Consider the following 26,512-nt stretch of genomic DNA (forward strand, 5'->3'; position numbering starts at 1 on the left):
CTACAGCCGGCCGGGTGGCCGAGCGGTTCTAGGCGCTACAGTCTGGAACCGCGCGACCACTACGGTCGGAGGCTCGAATTCTGCCTCGGGCATGGATGTGTGTGATGTCCTTAGGTTAGTTAGGTTTAAGTAGTTTTAAGTTCTAGGGGACTGATGACCTCAGAAGTTGAGTCCCATAGTGCTCAGAGCCATTTTTGAACTTCACTACACAAAGCTTTACGTCTCGCCGGGTGGTCGAGCAGCTGGTTGGGTATAGCCTCCCATTTTTGACCCGTGCCTGTCGGAGCTCCTGAAGTGTCGTAGGGGCTTGCAGACGTGCAGCGATATGTGGACCGAGAGCATCCCAGACGTGCTCGATGGGGTTTAGGTCTGGAGAACACGGTGCGTTATCATCCATCAGGAGGATGGTGGGACCCACTTCACCCCTGAAAAGGCGGACATACTGGTGCAAAATGACGTCCCGATACATCTGACCTGTTACGGTTTCTCTGTCAAACACATGCAGGGGTGTACGTGTGCCAATCATAATTCCACCCCACACCATCAAACCATCACCTCCTTACAGGTACCTGTCAAGGACGTTAAGGCGTTGGTGTCTGGTTCCTGGCTTAAGTCAGATGAAAACCCGGGAGAATCACTGTTCAGACTATATCTGGGCTCATCCATGAACATAACCTGGGACCACTGTTCCAATGACCATGTACTGTGTTCTTGACACCAGGCTTACGGGCTCACCTGTGACCAAAGGTCAGTGGAATACACCTTGCAGGTCTCCGGGAGAATAAGCCGTGTCTGTTCAGTCGTCTGGAGACAACTGTTCCAGTGGCTGCGGTAAGATCCCGAGCAAGGATATCTGCAGTACTGCGTGGCCGTCTGCGGGCACTGATGGTAAGATATCGGTCTTCTTGTGGTGTTGTACACTGTGGACGTCCCGTAGTGTAGTACCTGGACACGTTTCCTGTGTGCTGGAATCGTTCCATAATCTTCACATCACACTTTGTGACACACCGAGGGCCGTGCTACGACCTGCTGTGTTTGACCAGTCTCCAATCGCCCTAATATTCTGCCCCTCATAACGTCATCAATATGTGTTCTTTGAGCCATTTTAAACATACAGTCACCATTGGCACGTCTGAAAACGTCTGCACACTTACTCGCTGCACCGAACTCTGACATGCACCAACACACCTCTGTGTATGTGGACTGCTGCCAGCGCCACCGTTCGACGACCGCAGGTCAAATGCACCGCATGGTCATACCCCGAAGTGATTTATACCCGCAAACCGCCCACCAGAGCGTTGTTTCACCATGTATCAGCATTATCCTTAATTTATGAGCATGAGTGTAGATAATTACTTGCAGTTATTCGAGTTTCTGACTGACAGCATTTACTCTCATCTGGTCACACTGGAGGTCGCGCTATAACTTCGTTCATGAAAGATAAACACATTTCCACATTACGAAGTTTTTTCTTCATACTTTTCATGTTCTTTGCACTAACTGCTGTGGAGCATCATTATTCTTGTCACTAACTGCAGCTATTTTATAGAAAACTGTGGTTGAGAGTCTTAATTACTTTGTGTTCACTTTATGTCTGTTCCTATTTGGTTTGTTTATGTACATGTTGTCAACCTAACGGAGTACACACTGAAAACTAACGTCTGTTTATTTCTGTTCTCTTTAACTGTCTCTCTCTCTCTCTCTCTCTCTCTGTATGTGTGTTTCTTTTGAGAGAGTGTGTGTGTGTGTGTGTGTGTGTGTGTGTGTGTGTGAGAGAGAGAGAGAGAGAGAGAGAGAGAGAGAGAGTGACCACAAAAATGTACTTGTTAATTAGCGAATGTTTGATGAATTTCATATGTAAATGAACGTAAGTATTAGGTGTGAAGGGAAAAGACGAGAAAATCATGACTGGAATCTTCGATTACCACTCTCCAGCACTACCAATGCTTTTTTTCCCCATCTTTAGGTATTTTTCACTTAATGGAAATGCTCTTAGGACACGCACAATTGTTATAAAATAGCCCTCAGTTGGTAATTGAACCTCATCCACCCATATTGTAAGCATTCTACCACAGACTCACGTGGCCCATCAACAAAACAGTCCATAAATTACTGAATTAAAGACCATCCTAAATTGCAGAGTCGATTTTGTGGTGCATCGAATTGCTTATGCTTTGGCTGACTGATATTTGAGTTCTGGACATCACGAACAATAATTATTAAAAAATTACAGAAAACAGATTGTCATGCCGTCTTCTTGTGAATTTAGCCTATAACGGACCATCGTCATTGTTAACGCGCCTCCAAAATAAATTCTGCCGAGAAGGGACACGCTTAATTTGACGTCTAGCTAGGCCCACGATTCTTCTTTCAGAGAGAGTCGAACTGATTACGGCCGATATTAGTTGACTGAGTGTTAAGGAGAACATTACGTGATGGTAGACAATGAAATATGGAAGAACTGCCCTAAAATGTGTGCGAATTAATTAAGAAACATTTCAAAAAACACTTCGGCACAATTTAAAAATTTACCGCGGCATGCCGAAGCACCTACCTTTGAATGTACGTAGCTGGCGTCTGTCGCAAGCGATCATGGAAGTTAAGATGTCGAAGTATCAACTGTTTTGCTGTTGCTAAGGACGTAACGAGGAAACTATATTCTTTCGATTTCGGAGATAAAACGAAGTTAAGCCCGATGGGGATCAAAAGACGTGGAGGTAAACATTGTTAATCAAAATGAATCAAAATTATGTGCTAGAAGTACATTTACTGCTTGAAATTATATAAACTTGTCGTATCGTACGCTAAACGTAATTTTTGTAGGAAAAATATGCGACACATTCCGAAAGAAATGCCACTAGCAGGTGACAGTCGTGATTATAAATGAACTCATGCTGTTAGATTCCTGTCTAAACACAGTTCGAAAATAACGACGTATTCTGGGAACAAGCGCCGAAAGTAGGAAATAGTCATGATTATGAACGTCACCGCGGAAGGATCGCCCACGCTTTTGCTGCGTTTACACACAACAGAACTTCCGGCAGGCAGAAAACCAATTTTCGGAAACCATTTTCCCCTGTCATGTTTATCTGTTATGTCTGAACTGATTACGCTAGCACTATCAAATATCGATTCCCTGAGCATCGGCTGTTTTACACGAATGGTGTCTGTAAATCGTCTGCGCCATGAACCGAGGTTATCAGTACAAGAGTAATATTTTTAACATAGAGAGTGCACAGTTTCTTTGTAGACGTTATTGGAGTCATATGGAGGAGGAGGAGTAGGAGAATGAACGTGAGATTACACAAGAATCCTTCAGAAATAGTTTCAACGCAGATTAATGCCATAGAAAACGTTACATTAAACCATTGAAATTACGTGTGTTGTAGAAAAAATCCAAAATGGTTAACGGTGAAAAAATTTTTCTACTTCTACTTTCGGATGTTTGAAATGTCTTGAAAAGTTCCGAGCGAGTAAAGTTACTTTTGCATTCCTCCACACAGAATTAGGGAATGATTTGTCACAAGCCTTTGTTTGTGTACGAAAGCCACTGTCACTAAAAAAGAGTGTGGGTACAGCAGATGACGAATTAGCCAGCTACGCAAAATACAGGGTTGTTGACAATCAGATCGATTTTTCTAACGCAGCCAGTGTGTAGTAATTTCTGTACCGCTTTTCAGTTAATAAAGAACAAAAAATGTGCTTCTCAGCAACTGCATAAGGAAAATGAATAACTTCCTGCTTAGTCGAATACTCCTTTTTTTCCATATATACCAGATTGTGAATAATTAATGAAACGATAATAAATGGTTATTAGCAACCGCAGACATTTTCCTTAATGTTTCTTATTTCAGTAGTTGCTATATATCAGGTATTTATTAATATCTGCAGTAAATTATGTGAAGCATTTCGAGGATTTTATTAAACTGCCTACAAGAGCTAATCTCAACAAAATATCGTTAATGAAATGTGAAATGCACACAGTAACAAAATTTTTGTGACATCCATTTCTTTCAAAATTCGTGGCACAGAAAACAAAAAATTGGCTGTGACGCATGGGCAAATATTCATTTGCAGTGTGTCCAGTTCATCAAATCAAAAATATAAACATATCTTGCCGCGCGGGATTAGCCGAGCGGTCTTAGGCGCTGCAGTCATGGACTGTGTTGCTGGTCCCGGCGGAGATACGAGTCCTCCCTCGGGCATGGATGTGTGTGTTTGTCCTTAGGATAATTTAGGTTAAGTAGTGTGTAAGCTTAGGGACTGATGACCTTAGCAGTTACGTCCCATAAGATTTCACACACATTTTTGAAGCATTTGTTTAACGACAAAATAGTCTATTTCCCATTTTTCTGTTGCCACTTGTGCATCGTCAGTACGTTGTTAACCGTGGTCTTGAGCAGATGCAGACTTCAGTCCATCGTGGAGTACCGTCGATAAGTTCGTCAAACTCATGCTGCAAATTGTCCAACTCTTCAATGGCGAGTCAGCCTAAGTGGCACAGAGTACGCGATCGTTGTCCGAAATCAGCTACTTTCAGTTCCACGCATGTTTGGCTGTATTCATGTCAGGGGAACAGGCAGGCCCCATTGTGGTGATCGTAGCTTTCTGAAGGAACGTGATCACGAGAACAGCACAATGAGCACATGATTTACCATCCACCGAGATGAGATTTCCTTCTAAATGTTGGCGATATGGCCCAACTGTTGGTTGCAGAATCTCATCCCCGTACCGTAGGGTAGTGAGACTGGCCTCAACAACCAAGAGAGATGCACGGTGGACCCATGTAACCTCAGAACATCACTCCAATATGTTCAAATGTGTGTGAATTCCTAAGGGATCAAACTGCTGAGGTCATCGGTCCCTAGACTTACACTATCCTGTACTAACTTATGTTAAGAACAGCACACACACCCATGCTCGAGGAAGGACTCGACCCAATGATGAAGGATGCAGGACGTTAGCTACGAAGTCGACCAGCAGCGTGGTACGAGGCGGGCATACAGACCCACCCCATAAGGTGGTGTAAGGCAGTTGCACTTGACGGAGATTACGTTGAAGAATGGATTTTGTAGCCAAACGAGTGTGTTGGAATCCTGAATAAAACCGACCTGCTTTCAGAAGAAAAATAGATGTTGCTTTGCTGATTCAACGTCCCTCGCATATTCTTCTATCAGGAACGTAAAATTCCCTTTCAATCACTCCATCGCTGACACTATTCATATCGGCAGCAGGAAAAGTAGACTAGATAGCAGACGAAAGCTTCCTTTTCTGCTAACGCCGAAGCAGAGAGCGAGCCGACAATTACCAATCCCATTTGCTCATTCGAGCATACCGTTTACACTAAAGAGAATTCTCGTTCCCTGATTCTTGTTTGGCTGTTTCGCTCCTGTCTAAAACATGCTTACGAGAATTGAGTAACAGCGCAGTCAGGCCACTTAACGACGACTGGATAATGATGGCATCATGAGAGTGCCAGACAGAGTGCCGGAGTGCAGTGAGCGGCGGGCCTGCCTACCTTGACGGAGTCAGCCTCGGAGCGGTCCATGACCTGCAGTATGAGCGCGGCCAGCATGTTGAAGCCCTGGCAGTAGCCGACCGCCTTGTTCCAGCGCGCGTAGGCCAGCAGCACCCGCTTCAGCAGCGCCTGGTTCTGTTCCGCCTCTGCGCCGCAGAACAGCGAACAGCCGGTGCGGTGCAGATCCTAAAACAACCATACAAACACCTAACTGTGATGTCCCAAAAATAAATAAAAAATAATTTTTTCATAATGCGGGGCTACAGTCATTATATATTTCTTTAAAGTCAGTACCCCCATTATACTGTTGTTTATTTACAGTGTCACGTTTACACTTACACAATCATGATTTCGGCCTAAGATCGCATACTGTCGTATTAAAATACACTATTAGACACATTGTCTAAGAGTCGATATTTCTGGCAGAGCCTACTGCTTTGTTTCATTACTGACTAGAGCATCTTCATAGTCAAGCTGGCGTACTCAGTAATGAAACAAAGCAGTAGGCTCTGCCAGAAATGTCGACTCTTAGACAATGTGTCTAATAGTGTATTTTAATACGACAGTATGCGATCTTAGGCCGAAATTATGATTGTGTAAGTGTAAACGTGACGCTGTAAATAAACAACAGTATAATGGGGGGTACTGACTTTAAGGAAATAAATAACAAATGACAGTGAATTTAAATAAAAGAATGACATAAATAAAAGAATAACGTTATAGTCAGTTCAGTTCGCATCATCGGTAGGGAACAACGAGGGCTGCAGTACGAGTAATCCGTACATGTACGAGGGCCGTTCCATAAATAATGCCTCCAATTTTTATTCATGGAAACTACAGGAGATACATAAATCACAACAGGACAGCTAAATAGAGCAATATTTCAGATACATGCTGTCATTTTTCCACAGTCACCACCATCCGTTAGGCACTTTTGCCAACGATGGACCAGAGTCTGCACACCACGCTTGTAAAAATCGGAACCAATCGAGACTGACCACTTCCTTACACCTTTGACAACAGGATCTCTGTCTTGAAAATTTTCGCCACGTAGTCTATCTTTCAGTGGCCTTAAGAGATGGAAGTCTGAAGGCGCTAAATCTGGACCGTACGGTGGATGTCGTAAGTTAGTCAAACTGAATTTTGCCAAGGGATGTGTAGTCGCAAAACTAGAGTGGAGCCCGGCGTTATCATGTTGCAGGTGAAAGTTGGTCTTCTTCTCTGGCCTCATCCTATAAATTCGGGCTTTCTGGTTAGTCAGTGTCGTCCTGTAGCGCGCTGGACTGACAGTTTCTCCAGGCTCCAGGACATCCAAAAAAACCACATCCTCGATATCCCAGGAGACTGTGCACATCATTTTGCATGCAGAAGGTTGTGTCTTGATTTCTTCTTTGACGGAGAATTTGCTTGGCAGCATTCCATGGACTGTCTTTTGGACTCCGGTTTCTGGTGGCAGCAGCACGTCTCATGTCCGGTGACGATGCTATTCAGAAAATTGTCACCTTCAGCTTCATATTGGCGAGCAGGTCCCGAAAAATTTCCATTCAATGAGTTTATGTTGCTCTGTAAGCATCCGCAGAACCAATCTCGTATAGACTTTGCGATAACCAAGCTGTTCGAGCATTGTTTCCAATTCATTACAGCAGACATTCAGATTTACACAAAATTCTCTGGCCGTTATCCGCCGCTCAGCACGGATGAGATGATCAAGACGCTCTTTATTGCGAGGGATGACATCTGTGCAGGATCGACCCGGCCGTGTCACCACCTTGAAAATGCCGCAATCATCGCCTCACGTTGCTCACGGCTATTGTTCGTCTCCACACACCTTTAGCAAGCGTCGGTGGATTTGAATGAGTGCAGTTTCTTCAGTTGCGAGGAATTCAATCACACGTCACTGTTTTATACGCGCGTCCATGTGAGACTCCATTTTAGAACACTCCTGGCGCCAACTACCGCAGAACAACGGAACCACCTGCAAATGAAACAGGAAGGTTCAAGCATTAGCACTACACCAACGACGTTTGGCGCGGACGTCGAAAGTCGCCACAAAAGAATAGGAGGCATTACTTTCCGAACAACCCTCGTATAATACCAGAGAGTCAAAAAGTCTAACAAAAGTCCAAAAGCAATCAACAGATCAAAAGATGTAGTCATACATACATACACTGATGATGCAAAACATTATGACTACCTTTTTAAAAGCGTGTTGGTGTGCTTTATAAGTAATATAGCAGCGATTCTGTGTGGCTTTTGGTCGACAAATATTTCGTAGCTTTCCGAACGTACGTGATACGTGATACCAGATGTCAAATCATAGGCCACGAAATTCCGTAAATTAGCGACCGGTGGTTCGTGGGCGTGGAGATGGCACATGGTAGTATCCGAGGCGAATCTGATAGCCAGAACATGAACGTGCTATTACTTTCATGCTCCTCAAACCACTGTAGAAAGTTTCTGACCTTCTGACGGACACTTATCCTGCTGGTACACTCCTTCACCGTTGTGGAATATGTAAAGCACGTGGTTCGTAACTGCGTTCACGTAGTCCACAGCAGCCATGGTGTCTTCACGTACGACCGTAGGTCCCGTGGGAGGCCCCTAGCAAATACTGTCACCAGACTCAGACTGCACGTTGTGGTTTATGTCTCGTCTGGCCGACAGTGTTTCCGGACACGACCATCGACCTGATGTGGCAAACGACTTGATTCATCCGACCACGCGACACATTCCCGTCAATCCACCGTTACATCTTGACGATGCCGTGCACACTACAATCGTAATTGACGACGTTGTCGGGTCAACGTTGGAACTTGTAGCGGTCTTCTGCTGTAGAGCTGCATGTTCAGCAACGTGTACTGAACAGTGGGTTCCTGCACTAGTATCATACTCTGTATTCAGATCTGCTAAAACATCCACATCTCTTCTGTTTTATGAAGCGGGAAATCCACCTGGCTTCCACGTTCTGTGGTGAGGCGTGGACGTGTAACACCCTCTCGCCTGCTCGTAAGCTCACCGTCCTTCAACCATTTTACACAGATGGTGAAGACAATAGCACGAGCAGATCCTAGTTTCGCAGCTTGGGAGGTGCTAGTTCCCAGATGATAGACCGCAACAGTATGTACTTTGTCAATGTTTCTTATATCAATGGATTCCCCATTTGCAGGTCATATCGTCGCTAGAATGATTCTTCGCTTGTACACTTTCCTTACCTAGTCACGTGCCCGAAAAGCCAACGGACGGCATTCAATCAACGGCGTGCAGTTGTCAGAATGTTTTCGCTCATCAGTATATACAGGATGTTTCCGTAAGAACGTGCATAAATGTAACAGGACATAGAGAATACACCACTGAACAATTTAATGTAGGGAACCTGGAGTCGGAGAAGCCAGATTAAGGAGATGTGGAAGTCTTGTCTACTGTTTTCCAGTTTATTTACAACTAACATGTGTACAAGTTTACACGGAATGTGCTTTTTTTACGCCTTTATTTCCTGCAAGGAAAGGAGGAGGACGAGCCCGATTACAAGGAAGTCATGATGCAGGTTTTGTTTTCTTTACATATCCGTGAGGTGACACTCTTGTATCGTGTTTACATTGGCCCGTGATAGAACGTGCTATGAATCAACGGCAGACCCCATTATTACTCAGTGCTACTCAGAGACGTACGGTAGAACACAATACGATGGAGCAGTACCGGTACAATTTCGCATAACTCACTGCCATGCGCCTTCTGTATGGGAAGTGCGTTACAATGCTCTCGCTTCTGAAAGGCTGCACAGGGAACGATTTCCTAACTGGCATCAGATGTCGCGACGAGTATTTATTTCTCTCTATCGACAGATGTGAAGACTAGTTCACCGGAAAGAATTGGTTGCCATAATTGTATCTGTCTGCTACGTGATTCGAAACGTACCATGGATATTTGTTAGAGTGCGTCAGAATCTTGTTCGTCGACGTCATGCTTGCACTGCGGTCGATGGCCGTCAGTTTCAGCATATTTCGTGAGGTTACAAATGATAAGTTCATTGCCTCAGTGATAGCATTTGCAGTTAACTGTATCTAATGTAAATAAAAAATACACAGTAATGTGATTTTATTCCTATTATTTGCTTAAGCTGGCTTCTCCGACCATAGGTTGCCTGCTTCAAATTGTTCATTGGGGCATCCTCTATGTCCTATTAAATTTTTGCATGATCTTATGGAAACACTCCGCATATGACGCGGAACGCTATACAGTAATTTTAACTAATGCTTCAGATCATAAAAGGTGCCATAACATATGCCAGAAATGAGTTTCTAGCAAAGTATGCGAAATACGAGATGACAATATGTAAACGGTGACGTTGAGTGATAACACAAGGAACCGATGAAAGAATGAGTTCGACAAACGTCATCCGGACGCCACCTGTATGAACATAACGAAAACAAAGCAGATTCGTTATAGAAATCTTGCTACGATATGCAATGGCGTAATGAAACAATTTCGTAGAAAATGACAAGGAGCAGAATGTGGAGTTCCATTGTCGCTGTACTATCAAATCTCTGCCACAGCGTCGGAAATCAAAACGTATTCTCAAAGAAGCACTAAAAGCACATAACCATGACGATTATAAACTAACCTCCGCCCAGGAAATCGCTGAGTATTCCAAATAAAACCGTACGACATACACCATTTGACAACGTCTCTCTTTTATTATTATTTCATTCTCTCAATGGGGCTGAGCTGGTAGAGGCAATGTCCTAGCGCGTCAGCAGTACAGATTTACAATTATACATTCAAAACTGGTAAAAACAGATGTTGAAATTAAAAACTGATGATTTTGGTGCAGTGATGACGACGTCGATAATGACTGAAAAATGGTTCAAATGGCTCTGAACACTATGGGACTTAACTACTGTGGTCATCAGTCCCCTAGAACTTAGAACTACTTAAACCTAACTAACCTAAGGACATCACGCACATCCATGCCCGAGGCAGGATTCGAACCTGCGACCGTAGCAGTCGCACGGTTCCGGACTGCGCGCCTAGAACCGCTAGACCACCGCGGCCGGCGATAATGACTGATGTGCCGTTATTGTTGTGCTGTTGACGAAGAATATGCTGGTGCTGTTGATTGTCCTGTGATAGGCTCTGAAGGACTGATGATCAGCTCCAGATAAAGCAGGAGTATGGGAACAGCTGTGAGGAGGAACTTGAAACTAATATTAATAAGGAGATGGGCGAGGGTTTAGTTTGGAGAAGGAAGTATTTATCACTCTAGATGTGAAGGATGCGTTAAAAGATAAGCTTGTCATGGTTGGAGATGACTGGCTAGAGTTGTCTGGGATGCGGTGCGCAGGAGCAAACAGAGACTTTTTGACAGTAATAGCTAGCTCTGGGAACGGTTTAGGAAAAATTTAGTAGTGGTATTGAGGTGCAAGATGGAATTGGCAGCCAGCTGGATTTGTTGGAGTACGTGCGCACGGAGAAAGATATGGATAATTTGTAGGAATGTGATGACAAAGTGGTGGTCGTGTGGGTGGAAGATGTATGGAGTTGTCAGGGGGAAGCGGCATGTCAGATGTGCAGACAGCGACAGTAGATCAAGGTTTGGTGGTGGGGCATTTAGCCTTAGGAATTGGTTGGATGGGACGGATCACAGATACTGAAATACGATTGTGTTTGTAGCTTGGAATATTGTTTGAAATTGTGGTGCGAGGTGAAGATAATGTTTCCAGTGAATTGCTTTTTTATTTGAAAAATTTTCCAAGAAATCCCGTCCAGTTCACACATTTTCCAAAAGAGCTACCCCATCTGCAACGGCTCGGAACTTGTTCGTGAAGTGTGTGGGAGGGGCCCTCCCAGACCCCTTAGTTTTCGTTGCCAACTTTCCATACGGACAGCCACGGAAATACTGAAAGTTGTGGCGTCATAATGTAGTGCATATGCACAATTTTCGAACTACAGCGGAGCAACTGATGAAACACGAGAAAAACTCACAAGTGCAAGAAAACTGTCGTGCACAGAGCAGAATAGATAACAGGGAATACTGGAAGAAGAGTTGAAGCATCTGACCCATCTGGAAGAAACTGTTATACGATGTGATCTGTTTTCACGTTTACTTGACTATGCTGTTTATGGTACCATGCGATGGTAAGAATATTAACCTAGAGGTCTGTGTACCCAGGAACACACGCTGTTTTTCGGGCGGTACTTCAGTCTAGTGAAAAATTTTAGAATCACGTAGAAGAATGCTCACCAGACAGCTATAAGCAGATTCCGCAATTTTCTACAGTTTCTATTTTTGTCAGACGTAAAGTTGTGTTTTGTACAGCATTTGTAAATATTTAGGGTCTACATTAAAGTGCTGTGCAATATATTAGAGCTGTTTGAAATATATTGCTAATTCTTCGGAAACAGAATTTTTTAGTGAGTAAAATCCTATATATTTTTAGAACTTTTTGTATAACATGTGAGAAGTTGAGCATCATTCGTGCACCATTTTGCACCTTGAAACAGAAGAAGGTGTTTTGCCACATGTGATACTTGCAAAAGCACTGAGTTTCTTTAATGTCTTATTAGTTCTACCTCTTTTGAAAATTCGAATTTGAGTTAGTTACTTACACATCCTATTTAAAAATGTATTTAACTTGTAAATGGTTTTTGATAATACCTATGCTTAATCTGATTTCATTTATTGGGGATTGATTGGTCTGTAGTTGAGTAGAAACCTAACACATATACAACTAAATACAGTACTAACAAGATTATCTCGAATACGACGCTTTTAAATTCCATTAGAATATTTGTTTCTAGATACATGACCATGCTGTTTCTTGAAACGTGTTTTCAAGTTTGAAGAAACCTTAAGTTGTTGGAGTAATATTTTGCAATTTCAGAAAAAGACTGCAACACTTAGAAAGAGAATACCATCGTTTAAAATGTATTATAAAAATATAATAAGTATCTATTACGCGACTGGCTAGTGGCGGATGTGTGAAAAGTGTATTAAGGTCCAACGCCCAACGTTTGTACAGGGTGACAATCATTAAACAATATGAAAAGAACGTAAATTAGTTACAAACTACGGCGTGCACTCACTTTATTCAACATGTAAACGTCATTAAAGACATTTTGGTTTCGGTTATGAAATGTTCGTTATGGCTGCCATCATTGGCGATGATGTGGCGCAGACTAATAGCGGAATAATGCGTGATCTCCTGTCGATGACGTCCTGAATGGCTGTTTTCAGCTCAGCAATAGTTTTGGGTTTATTGTTGTACACCTTGTTTTTAATATATCCCCACAAAAATGACTGATTTGTTGAGATCCGGAGAATATGGCGGCCAATTGAGGCCCACGCCAGTGGCTTCTGGGTACCCCAGAGCCAGAATGCGGTCACCTAAATGCTACTCCAGGACATCGTACCCTGTTTCTTCGGTGGGGTCGAGCTCCGACTTGCATGAACCACATCGTGTCGAAATCAGGGTCATTTTGGATAACTGGGATGAAATTATCTTCCACAACCCTCACATACTGGTCGGTACGCAACGTGCCATCAAGGAATATCCCACCGATTATTCCGTGACTGCACAGTGCACACCACACAGTTGTGTTCACAGTCCCACAAATGCCCCAATTTTGCTTATTGATGAACCCATCCCAATGAAAGTGGGTCTAGTCACTAAAACAAATCGTACAGCGCGTTCTAATTCTCGTCAGGGCCCACGGCTAACCGTGCAGTTTGAACGTCCTAACGCAAACCGTTCAGATGTTATGACGGTTTTATTTCAATAATTGTCACCCTGTATGTACATTCGCATATCATTTCCTATATGAGAACTGAAGGTAGGAAGCTGTTTGGTGTGCTGTTAATAGTGACAGGAGTTTCTTCTATAATTTGACGTGCAGTTGAACAATTTCCTTGGAACTGAAGAGCGGGATTGTTTGCGGAAACAGTTAGTGTACATGCCCACTACTGAAACTGAAGACTGCGTTTTCGTGTCGTAGGATGAAAGTTGCAGAGGCACTTACGGAAATTTCTTTATCAATTTTTAAACTTTCGGGACAGCTTCATTATCGTGATTTGGGGAGTTTTATGCTAGGTCAACCACTTCAGCTTACTGAGTAACTCGTAGTAATTGAATTAAAGAATAGTGTTCGTGGTACCAATTATTTTCTATCGCCTACATTCGTCTTTCAATAAATCAGAAGTGCATCATGTGTTTTATTTGTTTACGTATAGAGTCAAGAAAGCATCAGCATCACACATATTGAATATTCACAGCGTATGAAAAGAAAACATATGATTTGACCGAGTCGAGCAAACGGTTTTTTTATTCTATATTCCCTTAGTTAGGAAAAGGTAGTTAGTTAGGAAAGGGTAGTTAACATTTAGCGAAAGTTCGTTGTCACCACCAACTAAATACGTGCTTTTCCGTCTACAGTACATCTACATCTACATCTACATCTGCACGGATACTCTGCAAATCACATTTAAGTACCTGGCAGGGGGTTCATCGAACCACCTTCACAATAATTCTCTGTTATTTCACTCTCGAAAATCACGCGGGAAAAACAGACACCTACATCTTTCCCTGCGAGCACTGATTTCCCTTATTTTATTGTGATGATCGTCTCTCCCTATGTAGGTCGGCGTCAATAAAACATTTTCGCATTCTGAGGTGAAAGTTGGTGATTGAATTTTCGTGAGAAGATCCCACCGCAAGGAGAAATGCCTTTGTTTTAATGATGTCCACTCCTGTATCATGTCCGTAACACTCTCTCCCCTATCTCGCGATACTAAGAAATGTACTGCCCCCTCTTTGAACTTTCTCGATGTAGTCCCTTAACTGTCTGTTATGGATCCGAGACCGCGCAGCAATACTCCAAAAGAGGACGGACAAGCGTAGTGTAGGCAGTCTCTTTAGTAGATCTGTTGAATTTTCTAAGTGTTCTGCCAATACGTCTTTGGTTCGCCTACCCTCAAACATTTTATATGTGTTCTTTCCAGTTTAAGTTGTTCGCAAATACGTATTTACACTACTGGCCATTAAAATTGCTACACATCTACATCTACATCTCCTCGGGAGGTATAAGAAGGGGGAAGCAATATATTCGATACCTCATCCAGAAACGCACCCTCTCGACACCTGGCGAGCAAGCTACACCGCGATACAGAGCGCCTCTCTTGCAGAGTCTGCCACTTGAGTTTGCTAAACATCTCCGTAACGCTATCACGGTTACCAAATAACCCTGTGACGAAACGCGCCGCTCTTCTTTGGATCTTCTCTATCTCCTCCGTCAACCCGATCTGGTACGGATCCCACACTGATGAGCAATACTCAAGTATAGGTCCAACGAGTGTTTTGTAAGCCACCTCCTTTGTTGATGGACTACATTTTCTATGGACTCTCCCAATGAATCTCAACCTGGTACCCACCTTACCAACAATTAATTTTATGTGATCATTCCACTTCAAATCGTTCCGCACGCATACTCCCAGATATTTTACAGAAGTAACTGCCACCAGTGTTTGTTCCGCTATCATATAATCATACAATAAAGGATCCTTCTTTCTATGTATTCGCAATACATTACATTTGTCTATGTTAAGGGTCAGTTGCCACTCCCTGCACCAAGTGCCTATCCGCTGCAGATCTTCCTGCATTTCGCTACAATTTTCTAATGCTGCAACTTCTCTGTATACTACAGCATCATCCGCGAAAAGCCGCATGGAACTTCCGACAATATCTACTAGGTCATTTATATATATTGTGAAAAGCAATGGTCCCATAACACTCCCCTGTGGCACGCCAGAGGTTGCTTTAACGTCTGTAGACGTCTCTCCATTGATAACAACATGCTGTGTTCTGTTTGCTAAAAACTCTTCAATCCAGCCACACAGCTGGTCTGATATTCCGTAGGCTCTTACTTTGTTTATCAGGCGACAGAGCGGAACTGTATCGAACGCCTTCCGGAAGTCAAGGAAAATAGCATCTACCTGGGAGCCTGTATCTAATATTTTCTGGGTCTCATGAACAAATAAAGCGAGTTGGGTCTCACACGATCGCTTTTTCCGGAATCCATGTTGATTCCTACAGAGTAGATTCTGGGTTTCCAAAAACGACATGATACGCGAGCAAAAACCATGTTCCAAAATTGTACAACAGATCGACGTCAGAGATATACGTCTATAGTTTTGCGCATCTGTTCGCGACCCTTCTTGAAGACTGGGACTACCTGTGCTCTTTTCCAATCATTTGGAACCTTCTGTTCCTCTAGAGACTTGCGGTACACGGCTGTTACAAGGGGGGCAAGTTCTTTCGCGTACTCTGTGAAGAATCGAATTGGTATCCCGTCAGGTCCAGTGGACTTTCCTCTGTTGAGTGATTCCAGTTGCTTTTCTATTCCTTGGACACTTATTTTGATGTCAGCCATTTTTTCGTTTGTGCGAGGATTTAGAGAAGGAACTGCAGTGCGGTCTTCCTCTGTGAAACAGCTTTGGAAAAAGGTGTTTAGTATTTCAGCTTCACGCGTGTCATCATCTGTTTCAATGCCGTCATCATCCCGGAGTGTCTGGATATGCTGTTTCGAGCCACTTACTGATTTAACGTAAGACCAGAACTTCCTAGGATTTTCTGTCAAGTCGGTACTTTCGAATTCACTGAACGCTCCACGCATAGCCCTCCTTACGCTAACTTTGACATCGTTTAGCTTCTGTTTGTCTGAGAGGTTTTGGCTGCGTTAAAACTTGGAGTGAAGCTCTCTTTGCTTTCGCAGTAGTTTCCTAACTTTGTTGTTGAACCACGGTGGGTTTTTCCCGTCCCTCACAGTTTTACTCGGCACGTACCTGTCTAAAACGCATTTTACGATTGCCTTGAACTTTTTCCATAAACACTCAACATTGTCAGTGTCAGAACAGAAATTTTCGTTTTGATCTGTTAGGTAGTCTGAAATCTGCCTTCTATTACTCTTGCTAAACAGATAAACCTTCCTACCTTTTTTATATTCCTATTAACTTCAATATTCAGGGATGCTGCAACGGCCTTATGATCACTGATTCCCTGTTCTGCACTTACAGAGTCGAAAAGTTCGGGTCTGTTTGTTATCAGTAGGTCCAAGATGTTATCTCCACGAGTCGGTTCTCTGTTTAATTGCTCGAGGTAATTTTCGGATGGTTCACTCAGTATAATGTCACTCGATGCTATGTCCCTATCACCCGTCCTAAACATCTGAGTGTCCCAGCCTATACCTGGTAAATTGAAATCTCCACCTAAGACTATAACATACTGAGAAAATTTATGTGAAATGTATTCCAAATTTTCTCTCAGTTGTTCTGCCACTAATGCTGCTGATTCGGGAGGTCGGTAAAAGGAGCCAACTATTAATCTAGCTCTGTTGTTGAGTGTAACCTCCACCGATAATAATTCACAGGAACTATCCACTTCTACTTCACTACAGGATAAACTACTACTAACAGCGACAAACACGCCACCACCGGTTGCATGCAATCTATCCTTTCTAAACACCGTCTGTGCCTTTGTAAAAATTTCGGCAGAGTTTATCTCTGGCTTCAGCCAGCTTTCTGTACCTATAACGATTCCAGCTTCGGTACTTGCTATCAGCGCTTGAAGTTCCGGTACTTTACCAATGCAGCTTCGACAGTTTACAATTACAATACCGATTGCTGCTTGGTCCCCGCATGTCCTGACTTTGCCCCGCACCCTTTGAGGCTGTTGCCCTTTCTGTACTTGCCCGAGGCCATCTAACCCAAAAATCGCCCAGTCCACGCCACACAACCCGTGCTACCCGTGTAGCCGCTTGCTGCGTGTGGTGGACTCCCGACCTATCCAGCGGAACTCGAAACCCCACCACCCTATGGCGCAAGTCGAGGAATCTGCAGCCCACACGGTCGCAGAACCGTCTCAGCCTCTGATTCAGACCCTCCACTCGGCTCTGTGCCGAAGGTCCGCAGTCAGTCCTGTCGACGATGCTGCAGATGGTGAGCTCTGCTTTCATCCCGCTAGCGAGACTGGCAGTCTTCACCAAATCAGATAGCCGCCGAAGCCAGAGAGGATTTCCTCCGATCCATAGCGACACACATCATTGGTGCCGACATGAGCGACCACCTGCAGATGGGTGCAACCTGTACCCTTCATGGCATCCGGAAGGACCCTTTCCACATCTGGAATAACTCCCCCCGGTATGCATACGGACTGCACATTGGTTTTCTTCCCCTCTCTTGCTGCCATATCCCTAAGGGGCCCCATTACGCGCCTGACGTTGGAGCTCCCAACTACCAGTAAGCCCACCCTCTGCGACCGCCCGGATCTTGCAGACTGAGGGGCAACCTCTGGAACAGGACAAGCAGCCATGTCCGGCCGAAGATCAGTATCAGCCTGAGACAGAGCCTGAAACCGGTTCGTCAGACAAACTGGAGAGGCCTTCCGTTCAGCCCTCAGGAATGTCTTTCGCCCCCTGCCACACCTCGAGACGACCTTCCACTCTACCACAGGTGAGAGATCAGCCTCAATGCGGGCAGTATCCCGGGCAGCCACAGTCGTAGTCCGATCGGGGGATGCGTGGGACGAGCTGGCCATCCCCGACAGACCCCCATCTGGACCCCCACAGTGATGCCTATTGGCAACGGCCTCAAGCTGTGTGACCGAAGCCAACACTGCCTGAAGCTGGGAGCGAAGGGATGCCAACTTAGCCTGCATCCGAACACAGCAGTTGCAGTCCCTATCCATGCTAAAAACTGTTGTGCAAAGAACGTCTGAACTAATCTACAGAGAGCACAAACAATTCGACACAAAATTTAAACGGTTATTAAAATACAAGATTGCCTAGTAGATGCAGTAATGCTGCTACTTGCGCACTGCTGAGACACTACTCGGCTGCGGAAGGAGACTACGCGATTTTACACTATTCAGGTACTAAAACGCGATGCTACACTCTCAAATACTATAATACGCCAGAAATTTATGAATTAAACAATGCTAGTACCAAAAACACGCAAAGAAATTAAGAATTAAACTAGGTAACAAATAAGTGAGCTAGGACCGTACGTTTTGCTGCTGGCAGCTGCTTATCCAACGGCGGCAGGGAGCACACCGCGAAAGATGACATGCTACAGACGCGAAATTTAACTGACAGGAAGAAGATGCTGCGATATGCAAATTATTAGCTTTTCAAAGCATTCACACAAGGTTGGCGCTGGTGGCGACACCTACAACGTGCTGACATGAGCAAAGTTTCCAACCGATTTCTCATACACAAACAGCAGTTGACCCGCGTTGCCTGGTGAAACGTTGTTGTGATGCATCGTGTAAAGAGGAGAAAGGCGTACCATCACGTTTTCGACTTTGACAAAGGTCGAATTGTAGCCTATCGTGATTGCGGTTTAACGTATCGCGACATTGCTGCTCGCATTGGTCGAGATCCAATGACTGTTAGCAGAATATGGAATCGGTGGGCTCAGGAGGGTAATACGGAACGCCGTGCTGGCTCCCAACGGCCTCTCATCACTAACAGTCGAGATGACAGGCATCTTATCCGCATGGCTGTAACGGATCGTGCAGCCACGCTCGATCACTGAGTCAACAGATGGGGACATTTGCATGACAACAACCATCTGCACGAACAGTTCGACGACATTTGCAGCAGCATGGACTATCAGCTCGGAGACCATGGCTGCGTTACCCTTGATGCTGCATCACAGACAGGAGCGCCTGCGATGGTGTACTCAACGACGAACCTGGGTGCACGAATGGCAAAACGTAATTTTTTCGGATGAATCCAGGTTCTGCTTACAGCATCATGATGGTCGCATCCGTGTTTGGCGACATCGCGGTGAACGCACATTGGACGTGTGTATTTGTCATCTCCATACTGGCGTAACACCCGGCGTGCCATTGGTTACACGTCTCGGTCACCTCTTGTTCGCATTGACGGCACTTTGAACACTGGACGTTACATTTCAGAATTGTTACGACCCGTGGCTCTACCCTTCATTAGATCCCTGCGAAACCCTTCATTTTAGCAGGATAATGCACGACCGCATGTTGCAGGTCCTGTACGGGCCTTTCTGGATACAGAAAATGTTCGACTGCTGCCCTGGCCAGCACATTCTCCAGATCTCTCACCAACTGAAAATGTCTGGTCAATGGTGGCTGAGCAAATGGCTCGTCAGAATACGCCAGTCACTACTTTTGATGAACTGCGGTATTGTTTTGAAGCTGCATGGGCAGCTGTACCTGTACACGCCATCCAAGCTCTGTTTGAATCAATGCCTAGGCGTATCAAGGCCGGTATTACGGCCAGAAGTGGTTGTTCCGGGTACTGATTTCTCAGGATCTATGCACCCAAATTGCGTGAAAATATGATCACATGTCAGTTCTAGTATAATATATTTGTCCAATGAATACCCGTTTATCATCGGCATTTCTTCTTGGTGTAGCAATTTTAATGACCAGTAGTGTAGTTGAATTTACGGCCTTTAGGTTTGATTGGTTTATAGTGTAACCGTAATTTAACGGATTGCTTTTAACACTGATATGAATGACCTAACTTTTGATAATTTATGGTCAACTGACAATTTTCGCACCATTTAAATATCTTTTTTAAATGTTTTTGCAATTCGTTTCGATCTTCCGATGAGTTTACTAGACGATAAAGGACAGCATCATGTGCAAACAAACAAAGACGGCTGCTCAGATAATCTCCTAAATCGTTTATATAGATAAAAACACCAGAGGAATCCCAGAAATCACTTCTGTTTTACTCGATGACTTCCACCAATTAATAGGAACTGTGGCCTCTGTGACAGGAAATCACGAATCTAGTCACATAACTGAGACGATATTCCATAATCACGCAATTTGATTACAAGCCGCTGGTGATGCACTGTGTCAGAAGGTTTCTGGAAGTCTAGAAATACGGAATCAATTTGAAATCGACACTTGGTGTGAGTAAAGAGCTAGTTGTGTTTCACGAGAACGATGTTTTCTAAACCCATGTTGACTACGTGTCAATAGACCGTTCTGTTCCAGGTAATGCATAATGTTCGAACACAATATATGTTCCAAAATCCTGCTGCGTATCGGCATTAATGATATGGGTCTGTAATTTAATGGATTACTCCAATTATCTTTCTCGATTGTTGGAGTGACCTGAGCAACTTCCCAATCTTTGGGTACGGATCTTTCGTAGAGCGAGCGGTGGTATGTGATTGTGAAATATGGAGCTATTGCATTAGCGCACTCTGAAAGTAACCTAATTGGTATACAGTCTGGACCGAAAGAGTTGTTTGTATAGAGTGATTAAGTTGCTTCACTACTCAGTGAATATCTACTTCTAAGTTACTCATGTTGGCAGCTGTGCTTGATTCGAATTCTGTAGCATTTACTTCGTCTTCTTTGGTGAAGGAATTTCGGAAGGCTGTAGTAACTCTGCTTTAGCGGTACTGTCATGGATAGTATTTCCATTGCAGTAACTTCATTCAGAAATAGAGTGCTGAATATTACCAACAAATCAGTGTTATGTAGAATTAAAAATAGTGATACAAATACTTTTTTAAAAATTTCATTATGTCCTCTGTGTTGGACGTTGCCACGGTGGAGTGTGTTATGTATGAGGCGGAACTATGGGCCTCATGACAAAAAGGGTGACCCGGCTGAGTCACGCAATTGACTCTTAGTCTGATCACGAGGTGTGCCCATTAATTGCACGCGTTGATCACGTAGGCTGACGTGAGGATCAATGATCTATACTTGACGGGATGTATCAGGAACATCTTAGGTGATTAGAAATTTAATAGACAGGAATACAATTAAATAGGCCTACTTAGCTTTAATTCAGTATCAGCGGTGAATGTCGATCTTGACTTTGTGGAATAATATATACAAGTGTTGTTATAATCTGAACTGCGAATACTTCTTTACAGTTCTGATTGCTTCACACATATAGATCAATTGGGAATGCATAAACTGTATGTGGCGCCTGGCTAGGTCGTAGCTACTGACTTACCTGAAGGCTATGCTAACTAGCGTCTCTTCAAATGAGCTGTAACAAGTGAACCATTTCTATTAAAGTCGGCTGTAGAACTGGCCAGTGCGCTAGCTTGTCTCGTAAGACCAGCCGAGTGGCGGCGCTCGGTCTGCTAGCGTCGATAATGGCGACTCGCGGGTCCGATGTGTACTGACGGACCGCGACTAATTTGAAGCCTACAACCAAGCAAGCGTGGTGCCTTGCGGTGACACCACAGAGTGGCTTGGGTTTCTCTGTACAAATAGCTGTGTCATAGATGCAACCACAGCGAATGGATATCTGTCAAGAAGTCAGAAGGGGAGAAGCATACTTTTCAATATCGTCATGGGACTGCATTGGTCTTGCAATATTAGCCAACGTAACTAAGATGTGCTAGTATTGCGAGCGCCTGAAACGAGGGCATGCAGCTCTACTGTATGGTTTAATGATGATAAAAACCGTCCTCTATTCACGTCCTCCGGGTGGGGCTACTTAGGTGGATGTTGTCCAACAGGAAAAACAAAACTGGTGCTCTAGAAGTCCGAGAGTAGGATGTTGGATCCCTTAACAAGGTAGGTAGATTAGATATTTTACAAAGAGAAATCGATAGGTTGAACTTAAATATAGTGGGTATTAGTGAAGTGTGGTAACAAGAAATATATAAGGGTGGGGTAAACTGTTATGACAAACACAGTAAAAGCATTATGGTACCAAAGATAGATGAACCGTGCCTGGCTCGTGTTCTCACCATCATGTTTTTTACACCCTGTTTTAACGTACTTCCACCTCACTACGTTAATTTAAATTACTGCTGTCACTGAGTTGCTGCTTTGCCTGACCGTGACAGGCGCTAGAGCGCGTATCGATATATCTCCTCTCGCAGTATCTTTGCTCGACTGCTATTACTTCCTGGTCGTTGTCTGTCGTAAGCGAGTTCGGGTCGCGAGTTCGGTCTGCCATTCAGTTGGAACGCGTCTGGAGCGCAGTCCGGACCTGCCAGTCGGGGAGTTGCAATGCGGCACTAGTGCAGTCGGGTTGGAGCAGCAGCGAGGTCTGCGTCCACATGGCTCGCCCGACCATTGTCGCCACGCACCACTTGAGCCGGGCCTCGGTCTTGGTGGATCGTCGGTCGGTCGTCCTACCGGACAACGCGTTTTGGGTCGCCGATCGTTCATGAGTCAGCTGTGTATGTGTGTGTGTGTGTGTGTGTGTGTGTGTGTGTGTGTGTGTGTGCATCGCCTGCCGATTTGTCTTCGTGTATGCTTAGTTACTGTTGTGTATCGTTCAGGTCTTCGTACAAGTGTTTGTCAGGTTGTGTGTGTAGTTGGCGTGATTTCGTTTAACAAGTTATTTTAAATGTTGTCGGCATACTGGCTCTGAGAGGTCGGTCGTCTCAGCGGGCGACGTGTATTTAGTTCCCCGAGCGCTTCTGGGACCCTTCAATTACCATCTTGTGGAACTTGGGTCGGTCCTTTTCTGGTGCAGGGATGTCGTTTAGCCAGTGGGCGTGTTTCCTGTGCATGGTTGGGCCCGAGCCTATATTTCCGCCGTCGTGTGTCTGGAAGTGAGTCGGAGACGCATCACCAGTGGAGTCGCGACGGAGCAGCAGTCGCGGACGGATCAGCAGGCAGTCGGTCGGTCGGTTGCTGCGGACCAAGGAGGATATCTCCGCGCGTTGCAGTCGCTTGGGTCCGCTGCCGGGCCCTGTGCAATGTCGCAGCGTGTATGGAGTTGTCCGATAGCTACGAGCTTCGCGGTTCACCGACCCAGGACGTCAAAGTTGAGTGTAGTTTTGAGAGCTAATACATAGTTCATTGTGGATGATCACGTTCGTAACCTTTTGTGTTTGAGTTCTCATGTACTGATTGGTGGCAAGCATGCCGTTGCATCGGCCGGTCCGTGACTGTCCACTGGTTGGGTTCCGACGGATAAAGTGTAGTTGGGCTCACCACCTGTCTCGCCTAAGTGAACGAGGGCAGACTGACCTCCCTGGAGGCTTCTGAGCGCCACCTGTGTTTATCTGTTGTCAGCTACGTTAAATTCAAGGCTTGTCGTTATTTTTTTATTTTCTTAAAAATTTTGCAAAATTTATTTGTAAATTTATCTTTCAAGCTTAAACATTGCGGCCTTCTTCATTGAAAAGTTTATGGTAAGGTATTCTAAAATTTTGATATTTAATTGTGGCCCTCAGCGATTTGTATTTCACTTTGCTGTTTTTTTTTAAGTTATTTTATTGCTATCTTAATTGAATTTTTATCTTGTTTGGAGGCCTTCAGCCGTGAGAGAGTGGGATTCGGTAAAGGTCCTGCTATGTGCCGCTTTAGTTGTAAAGGTTATTAAATTACAATAAATGGCAATTAGACGGAGAAACTGACCTCAACCTATTTGGCCCTTTCCAAAATCCTACCTGTTCTGCCCAGTGGATTTAGCGGGCGTCTCAATAGATATGAAACAAACACCCTCTAGTAGACTAGAATATATCATTTCCCGGCCGCACCGGGAAGTAGTACTTTGGAGTGGAATGATTGTAGAGAGGGTAAGTGGCCAATCAAAACAGCCTTCATGCTGCTCCTAAATCTGAGTTGCCGAAAGGCTTGAGTGTTATACGATTTCGTTGAGCGCTTCGTGTGCTCCGAAGCCGGTGGAAGCCCTGTAGCAGCTGCTTTAGAGTGTTTATCTCAAGCCGAGAGCCGGCGAACCTTCGACAAAAACGAAATTACTTTCCAAATCTGGACAGACTACGATAATTGGAAGGGCATTGCCGTGCGCGGGAGTAGAATTGTGTTTAGTCCTTTTCTAGTTTTTTAAGAAGATCCCCTAGACAAGAAAAGACACTTTAAGATAGGTTTTTCACCCCAGTAGCTAGCCGCAAAGTGGAGCTTTAGAGAAGGAAGTACACTTGGCGAGATCGACGCGGTTATATTAATTTATTTCCTTCGAAATTTGAGTGTGGTGTTTTCGTTCCCTCATTGAAGTTGAGATGTATTCGTCTTTTGTAGGTACTGATATTACTGGCAGAAATTGCAAGGAGTCAGCTGAAGGCGGTGTATGAACTATTAGCGATGTGTCTAGAAGTCGGATTTTGGAATATTCTGAAAGTAGTTGGAGTGCTACGAGGTTTTAATTAATTACATCGGAGTAGTGTGATCTTAACCCTGTTTCGCTGGCCAAAGTGAGGCTAGCGACCCTTATTGATACTAATTTTTACAAGTGTAGCACTGCAGAGACTTGATCGGGGACTTTCACCCAACATATCCGAACATAACGTAGCATAATTTGCGTCGCGGGCCCTACGTCGCGATCAACGTGGGTATTACTTCGAGCGACACCACGAAAGCTTCGGAGCGTGGGCTACACGATCGTTTCAGGATGATGATTGAAAGAACGTATGATTGGATAAAAAGGTATTGAGGTGGTTTAAAGAGGCAAAAATTTTATTTGTACTGTGGCCTGGGATACGACAATAAGAGGAAAAGGAAGAGAAGGAAAAATAGTAGGATTTGGCTTAGGGGAAAGGCATGAAAGATGACGCCTGGTCGAATTTTTTACATAGCTAAAAGTTAGTTTTAAAATCATTAAACAAGGTTTTATACGTGGAATAGAGCTGGAGGAAGCGGAAGGTTTCAGATACCACAGGCTAAAAAATAGCACCTGCACAACACAATGTATGCTCGTTTGCATGCTTTTATTAAACATCCTAGCTGTTCTAGCTGTTACACCGGTTGTTAATGTACGAGCATTTCGCCGGCCGCGGTGGTCTAGCGGTTCTAGGCGCTCAGTCCGGAGCCGCGCGACTGCTACGGTCGCAGGTTCGAATCCTGCCTCGGGCATGGATGTGTGTGATGTCCTTAGGTTAGTTAGGTTTAAGTAGTTCTAAGTTCTAGGGGACTGATGACCACAGATGTTAAGTCCCATAGTGCTCAGAGCCATTTGAACCATTTTTACGAGCATTTCACATTTGCAATGGCTTACCTTGCGCTTTCATTAACCCGTGATCTTACATTTTTAATCATTGCAATATAGTACTAGGCAAATGTATTCCAGGATTTCATTACTGTACATGTATGTTGATACTATTAGTGTCTGGTTCAGGTAACTATTGTCACTGTGTTTCTTTATTTGATGTAATATCAATGAACTCTGATCCCACCTGTTGTCAGAATCTATCTCATTTTTAATGGTCAGCCTGTTTGCTGTTTTTCTTAATTGGTGTTGTAAGTCCTGTCCACCTCCTCCAGTCTCCCAATTAATCAATGACCCCCCTGCAAATTTCCATGGTGGAGATAGCGGGAAATTAATTTAAATCCCAGTGGAATATTAATTTTATCCGGCCTGTAAACAAGAGCAAGCGCTCAAGCGCTTTATAAATTGCTGTCTGGGGCTGGCGACAAACAGTGGTCGGGTGGTCTACGTTCACGAACTATGCAACACTTCTTCAAATACGCTATCTTTCTCGCCTGACACACGGATGTAAAACATGGAATAGTCAAAATCATAAACATGGCTGCGAAACAGCAACTCTGTAAATCTGAAACGATTGAAAAAAATCAGCCAACCAGTTGCAAAACAAAAGTTTACTATCCCTTGACCTAGGTTTCGATATTTGTAAACATATCTTATTCAGAAGGAGTGGTCCTTGTTACATCACGTGATAGTACAAAGGTCGTTCAAAAAGTTTTGCACAGTCGTCTCTATTTTTTTTTATTTTTTGCAGGAGGAGAATTAAATATTTTGTGAACATACTTGGAACATTTAGCTATAAGTTGGTATATAAAAGTACACTCCTGGAAATTGAAATAAGAACACCGTGAATTCATTGTCCCAGGAAGGGGAAACTTTATTGACACATTCCTGGGGTCAGATACATCACATGATCACACTGACAGAACCACAGGCACATAGACACAGGTAACAGAGCATGCACAATGTCGGCACTAATACAGTGTATATCCACCTTTCGCAGCAATGCAGGCTGCTATTCTC

The 26,512-nt window shown here is 44.1% G+C and overlaps 1 protein-coding gene across 1 annotated transcript in view; it reads right to left on the bottom strand.

Moving 5' to 3' along the window:
* The window catches only part of LOC124597459, a gene marked incomplete at its 5' end in the record, with an annotated part of 353,417 nt that overhangs the window by 215,683 nt on the left and 111,222 nt on the right, over nucleotides 1–26,512 (bottom strand). The window contains one exon of the mRNA XM_047135941.1: nucleotides 5,519–5,704. Coding sequence (XP_046991897.1) covers nucleotides 5,519–5,704 — 186 coding nt within the window. The remainder of the gene's footprint in view (nucleotides 1–5,518; nucleotides 5,705–26,512) is intronic.

This window comes from Schistocerca americana, chromosome 1, assembly GCF_021461395.2.
Source record: "Schistocerca americana isolate TAMUIC-IGC-003095 chromosome 1, iqSchAmer2.1, whole genome shotgun sequence".
NCBI classification, from domain to species: Eukaryota; Metazoa; Arthropoda; class Insecta; order Orthoptera; family Acrididae; genus Schistocerca; species Schistocerca americana.